At 36.7% G+C, this 7,231-nt stretch overlaps 1 protein-coding gene across 5 annotated transcripts in view; it reads right to left on the reverse strand.

The window, feature by feature from the left end:
* Window positions 1-7,231, reverse strand: part of dock8 (dedicator of cytokinesis 8) — a 259,931-nt gene that overhangs the window by 7,798 nt on the left and 244,902 nt on the right. For 4 of the 5 annotated variants that reach the window (XM_069927641.1, XM_069927639.1, XM_069927643.1 and 1 more), the window contains 3 exons: window positions 2,107-2,196; window positions 1,253-1,489; window positions 146-289 (listed from right to left, as the gene is read on the reverse strand). In XM_069927641.1, the coding sequence (XP_069783742.1) occupies window positions 146-289; window positions 1,253-1,489; window positions 2,107-2,196 (471 nt within the window). The remainder of the gene's footprint in view (window positions 1-145; window positions 290-1,252; window positions 1,490-2,106; window positions 2,197-7,231) is intronic. The other variant, XM_069927656.1, reaches the window with a different exon arrangement.

Genomic DNA, 7,231 nt, shown 5'->3' on the forward strand with positions numbered 1-7,231 from the left:
GCAATCCAAAGTGGACTTTTTAAACAGTGAACCCTTACAGTGAGTTATTGAAGGTTAGTCTGCTATATCATCATACTCTTGGTCTTTAAGTACACTAATGCAGACAAAATGAACTGAAAGATGACACAGTATAGTGGTGTGGTACCTGGTTTACAGTAGTTCCCACTGAGCCTTGCAGCACCATCTGAAGCATTTTGGCATCTGGAGGTTCCTGGTGAGTTGCAATTGCTAATTCAAGAGTTTTCTTCTGCATGTCTTCAATAGCTACTTCGATTGGCATCAAGATAAACTGCAAAACAGAACAACAGTTATCCCTTTCCCACCCCAAATAACTGTACACAGATTTGAACTCGATTCCCACTAGAAATACTCTTGTATCTATGACATTGGGTAGCATCAGATATCAGAAATTAAAATCTGAAAGATACTGAAACTTGCTATTCATTGCTTCTGCGTCGTGAAAAGCTTTCAATTTTATCCAGTGAAACTAAACCGAGCCACACCCCTTCTTAATTGTAAAACAGCCCCTGGGATCAGGTCATCCAGGTTTTTTGCGTATTTAAATAAGAGTCAAAATTCAGTGCATGACCCACAAATCTAAACTAAATTACCAGGAAGAGCTAACAACTACCCATATTGAAACAGAGATAGTCAAGAAAGAAGAGAAAGAAAAGAGAACTTGACATAACAAATTTCAATTGAACTTCCTTCCACTTATGAAATATCCCTGTATTCCTCATCAGGTTTTATCTTCTGCTTTTCTGATATAGCCATCCTTCCACATTATGAAAGCCTTGAACCATCTGCCCTTTAAATACAACCAATGAAAGAAACTGCATTGCTCATACATATTCACAATTTGTATTTGCATTTTAAGTCAAATGTTGATACTTCGATTGCTAATTTTCCATCCATATCACAGTACAGGTATGTTCCAAATGACCAATTTGAAACCGTTGGAAAATATTTTGATTTCTCCATAAATGAAAGGAAATCCCCTTTGGTACAAAATGTTTTAGCCTCAACCATCCTTTTGGGCTTATTCTTTCATACTTTCCTTTCATTCAAATATAATGTGAAGTCAATTAAGTACTACATTTGTACTCCCACACTTTTTCATTATCACCCAATTTTATGAAGAATGTGAAGAAATGATCGAAAAATGAGACAGATTGCACGAGAATTGGGTAGTTGGATATGTTATGGTAACGACAAATTTTAGTTCTTATGCCTTTCAATTAACTTTTTGTACCTCTTCTTTTTGAATGACATTAATCCTGGTTTTAATGTAAGGGAATGCATGTAGAGTAGTCAGGATGGTCTTTCTCTTGTACTGCTCACTGAGGTCTCCTCGGGGGCGTCCGTCCTTGGTAAATGGAGTTGTGTACATGAAGCGCCGAAGATTGAAATTCTTTTCAAAATAGGTGATTCTATCTTTCATTTCATAGTCATCAAAGAATGGCTCGACAAAAGTTATTTGTATGTAGGCCTGGAAACACATGTGAAAAGATTAAAAGAAATGTATTATTTGCTGTTAAGTTTGCTCTTTGCCCAATCGACATCACCCAAAAACAATGTCTTGGAGGAAAGTATTGGGTTCCAATTTGGAGACTATTTGTTGAAGTTCTGCTGAGTTGGACTCTCATTTGCAAGATGTTACGATACCTTTTTCATAATTCATTCATGAAAGTGCTGGCCACTCCATCCCTAATTACCCTCAATGGCATGCTTTAAGCTATTTTAGAAGGCAGTTTTGAGCCAACCACATTTCAAGATAATTATACAACAAGCATAGTAGGTATGACAGATCGTGATCCATTTGGGTTCTGTGAAGGTCCAGTAATTTCAAGGTTGCAGTGACAGATTGTTAACATGTTATTCCAAAATTTGTTAAATTTAAATTCTCCAACAGTTCTTTTGGTCTTCAGATCATTAGTCCAGGCATTTATATAACCAGTTCAGAAACTTAACATGTCCCTGCAGATGTGTATCATAGATCGAAAAATTCAGAGAAGAATATAGGGGAAAATAACTTTTATGAAGATTTCAAAATAAAAATTGAAAACACTCATGAGGAATGGATCTTCACTGTAATTGTCAACTGACCTTGCTGGGATCCAGCTTTGCCTTTTCCACAGGACTGGAGTCTTTAATTACTTCCACCTTATCTTCTCCAAAACATTGGCCATAAAATGCCTGTTTGAAAAATAACATAGGATCCTTAGTTTCAACTAAGTTTGTTAAATAGGTCAACTTTTCAAAATGGGCACAGTTTGGTTAGTTGCTAAGCAGATTTTAATCATTAATTGTATTTTTGAAGTATATCAAAAGTATAGCACTTTCGGCTAAAATGCACCTCGACTGGTTTTCAGTATGATCTGCAGGGTCTGGGCTTTGGGAGAGAGATTTGAGCCCAGGGCAATACCTTTGGGAATTCAAGACTGAAACAATGGTGAGATACAATTTTCCAAAAGCATGAGTGTTAGAAATTACAGGAAGTCAGGCTGGCACAAAATTATTTGCTTTTGTGCTACACACTTTCTGATTGTACTTTTAAAACAGTCCAGTTGAGAATAGACAGAAACAATTGCAAAGGTAGAGACCCCAAGCAGCTAGAAGCCATGCATTAATGTCAATCTAACACCATAGGTTCAAGGTGCACCAATAGGAAGACTTCCATGCAAAATATTACAGTAAAACATACATGCAGAATTGATACAGCCCAAAATACAAAACACACTTACTCAGCTACTACAATTCTATCTTTTGTATCAGTGGATGGGGAAACCTTTAGAGAAGAGCAGAACCTAGCTATCTCCCAGAAAAGGAAAAGAAAGAGGTCAGGATGATATGATGGATTAATTTTTAAACAGACAATCCCGAATGTCTCTCGACAGCAGGTTTACCCTATGCTGACAAACTCTGAATTTTTCCATTCAGTCTTCCAGGTGAACTAGGGATGCCTGAGAAATGCCTAAAAACTGGGAAGGGGGTTATTGAGTGAGGGGGGCAATTTATTTTGAAGGTCTGTGGCCATACCACCTTCCTACCCCTTCCATCACTGTGATTGATGGTCATAAAACCAGTATTAGATGAGATAGAGTACAACTCCGATTATCCAAAATGGTTGGGACAGGGCCTATATCAGATAAACATTTTTTTTCTGGATAACTGGTCTTTTTTTAAAAAAACAGCCCAGTAGTAGCAGAAAATTCTCACAAAAAAAACTGGCTCCTGCCAATCACTGAGACGACCTAATTGCCACCTCCAATCACCGACATGAACCCAATGTCACCACTGATCACCAAGATCTCCCAACTGCCACCGCCGATCCCCCAAAATGTCCCCCCCCCACACTGTTGCTGATCTCCGGCGAGGCTTCCCGGGCTGATGGAACACTCAGTGGTGAATCGGCGGGTTCCTCTCTTCCCGGTCACTGGAACTCGCTGGAGTCCTGACTCTGAATGCTCCCCAACGCTTACCACACACACACACACACACACACCAAGGAATCTGAGGGGACGGTTTGGAGTCGGCATTGGCATCTGGTTTGCCGAGGAGGGAGGGAAGGAACACCACTGAGCCCGAGGTCCTGCACCTGCCCAGGAAACTGCTCTCCATTTTTTAAAAATATTTTTATTTTTCACACTGAACCATACTAACCAAAATACACACAAACATTTCCCTCTTGAATATACACAGTGTCATTTTCTCCCCTTCCCCCCTCCCTTCCCTCCCTCCTTCACCCCCCCCTCCCCACCCACTCAACGTTCAACCTATATGATACATTAAACCCATTAAACAATGTCATCACACAATGAAAATAAACAAGAAATTTGTATCTTCTACTTTTACATACTGGGGTCAAATCATTTCGTCTTCTTCTCCTTCTGTCATTTTAGGCGGTGGAGGTTCGCGGTCGGACTTCTCTGTTGTGTTCCCAAATTTGTTTGAATACTGTGATGTTATTTCTTAAATTATATGTTATTTTTTCCAATGGAATACATTTATTCATTTCTATGTACCATTGGCTATCTTCTAATTTCTAGGTTGACATAATACATTTTTTTGCTACAGCTAAGGCTATCATAATAAATCTTTTTTGTGCTCCATACAAACCGAGTCCAAGTTCTTTACTTCTTATATTACTTAGAAGAAAGATCTCTGGATTTTTTGGTATGTTGCTTTTTGTGATTTTATTTAATACCTGGTTTAGATCTTCCCAAAACTTTTCCACTCTCTCACATGCCCAAATTGCATGTACTGTTGTTCCCATTTCCTTCTTACAATGAAAACATCTATCTGGTACTGTAGGGTCCCATTTATTTAACTTTTGAGGCGTGGTGTATAGCCTGTGTAACCAATTATATTGTATCATGCGTAACCTCGTGTTTATTGTATTTCTCAAAGTTCCGGAGCATAGCTTTTCCCATTTTTTCATTCTTTATCTTTATGTTTAGATCTTGTTCTCATTTTTGTTTGGGTTTACAGCTTGTTTCCTCATTCTCTTTCTCTTGCAGTTTGATGTAAATGTTTGTTAGAAATCTTTTAATTATCATTGTGTCTGTAATCACATATTCAAAATTGCTTCCTTCTGGTAACCTCAGTCTGCTTCCCAATTTGTCCTTCAAGTAGGTTTTCAGTTGATGGCATGCAAACATTGTACCGTAAGTTATACCATATTTGTCCTTCATTTGTTCAAAAGATAATAATTTATTTCCCGAAAAACAATTTTCTATTCTTTTGATCCCTTTTCTCTCCCTTTCTCTAAAGGAAAGGTTATCTATTGTGAAAGGGATTAGTTGATTTTGTGTCAATATTAATTTTGGTAGTTGATAATTTGTTTTATTCCTTTCTATGTGAATCTTCTTCCAAATGTTGAGCAGATGGCGCAGTACTGGTGAATTCCTATGTTGCACCAGCATTTCATCCCACCTATATAGTATTTGTTCAGGTACCTTCTTCCCTATTTTATCTAGCTCTAATCTGGTCCAATCTGGTTTTTCCCTTGTTTGATAAAAATCTGATAGATATCTTAATTGTGCTGCTCTATAATAATTCTTAAAGTTTGGTAGCTGTAAGCCCCCTTGTTTGTACCATTCTGTTAATTTATCGAGCGCTATCCTCGGTTTCCCTCCTTTCCATAAGAATTTCCTTATTATTTTCTTTAGCTCCTTGAAGAATTTCTCTGTTAGGTGAATTGGTAACGATTGAAATAGGTATTGTATCCTTGAGAAGCTATTCATATTAATGCAATTTACCCTTCCTATCAGTGTTAGTGGTAAATCTTTCCTATGTTCTAAGTTGTCTTGTAATTTCTTCATTAATGGCTGATAATTTAGTTTGTATAGATGGCCTAGATTATTATCTAGTTGTATACCTAGGTATTGGATTGCTTGTGTTTGCCATCTAAATGGTGATTCTTTCTTAAACTTTGTGAAATCCGCATTATTCATTGGCATCGCTTCACTTTTATTTGCGTTGATCTTGTACCCCGATACTTCTCCATATTCCTTCAATTTCTTATGTAATTCTTTTATTGATATTTCTGGTTCTGTTAAGTATACTATGATGTCATCTGCAAATGGACTGATTTTATATTCCTTCTCTTTTATTTTTATCCCTCTTATTTTATTTTCTGTTCTTATCAGTTCTGCCAGTGGTTCTATAGCTAACGCGAACAGTGTGGGAGATAGTTGACATCCCTGCCTAGTTGATCTGCTTAATTTAAATTGGCTTGATATATATCCATTTACTGTCACCTTCGCCAATGCTCCCTTATATAATGCTTTAATCCAATTAATATATTTCTCTGTTAGGTTGAACCTCTGTAGTACTTTGAATAAATAATTCCATTCTACTCTGTCAAAGGCTTTCTCTGCATCTAAGGCAACTGCCACTGTTGGCATCTTGTTTCCTTGAACTGCATGGATTAAGTTAATGAACTTACAGATATTGTCCGTTGTTCGTCTTTTCTTAATAAATCCAGTTTGATCTAGTTTTACTATTTTTGGTACACAGTCGGCCAATCTGTTTGCTAATAGTTTAGCTATTATCTTATAATCTGTGTTAAGTAGGGATATTGGTCTATACGAGGCTGATGTTAGTGGATTTTTCCCCATTTTTGGTATTACTGTAATTATTGCTGTTTTGCATGAATCTGGCATGTTCTGTATTTCTTCAATCTGGTTCATTACTTCCAGGAGCGGAGGAATTAATAAGTCTTTAAATGTTTTATAGAATTCTGTTGGGAGTCCATCCTCTCCCGGTGTTTTATTGTTCGGTAGTTTTTTTAATATATCCTGTATTTCCTCTATTTCAAATGATTTTATTAATTTATTTTGCTCCTATTCTTGCAATTTCAGTAGTTCAATTTTAGTTAGAAACTCATCTATTTTGTCTTCTTTCCCTTCGTTCTCAGTTCAATATAGTTGCTCGTAGAATTCCTTGAAGTTTTAATTGATCTCCGTTTGGTTATATTTAATTTGTTTGTCCTTTTTCCTTGATGCCAATACCATTCTTTTAGTTTGTTCTGTCTTAAGCTGCCAAGCTAGTATTTTGTGCATTTTTTCTCCTAGCTCATAATATTGCTGTTTTGTCTTCATTATGTTCTTCTCCGCCTTGTGTTTGTAGTGTTTCATTTTTTATTTTTTTGTCCGCCAATTCTCTTCTTTTTGTTGTATCTTCCCTTATTGCTAATTCTTTTTCTGTACTTGCTATTTCCCTTTCCAGCTGTTCTATTTCCTGATTGTAGTCCTTCTTCATCTTAGTTACATAACTTAATATCTGCCCTCTGATGAACACTTTCATTGCATCCCATAGTATAAATTTATCTTTCACTGATTCCATATTTATTTCAAAGTACATTTTAATTTGTCGCTCAATTAATTCTCTAAAATCCTGTCTTTTAAGTAGCATGGAGTTTAATCTCCATCTATACGTTCTCGGTGGGATGTCCTCCAGCTCTATTGCTAATAACAGGGGTGAGTGATTCGATAACAATCTAGCTTTATATTCCGTTTTCCTAACTCTCCCTTGGAGAGACAACAGGAACAGGTCTATCCTTGAGTATGTTTTATGTCTACCTGAATAATATGAGTATTCCTTCTCCTTTGGGTTTTGTCTCCTCCATATATCCAAAAGTTGCATTTCCTGCATCGATTTAACCATAAATTTGGTTACTTTGTTCTTTCTGTTAGTCTTTTTTCCAGTTTTATCCACCTTTGAGTCC

The sequence above is a fragment of the Narcine bancroftii genome, chromosome 1 (genome assembly GCF_036971445.1).
Source record: "Narcine bancroftii isolate sNarBan1 chromosome 1, sNarBan1.hap1, whole genome shotgun sequence".
In the NCBI taxonomy this organism is placed as follows: Eukaryota; Metazoa; Chordata; class Chondrichthyes; order Torpediniformes; family Narcinidae; genus Narcine; species Narcine bancroftii.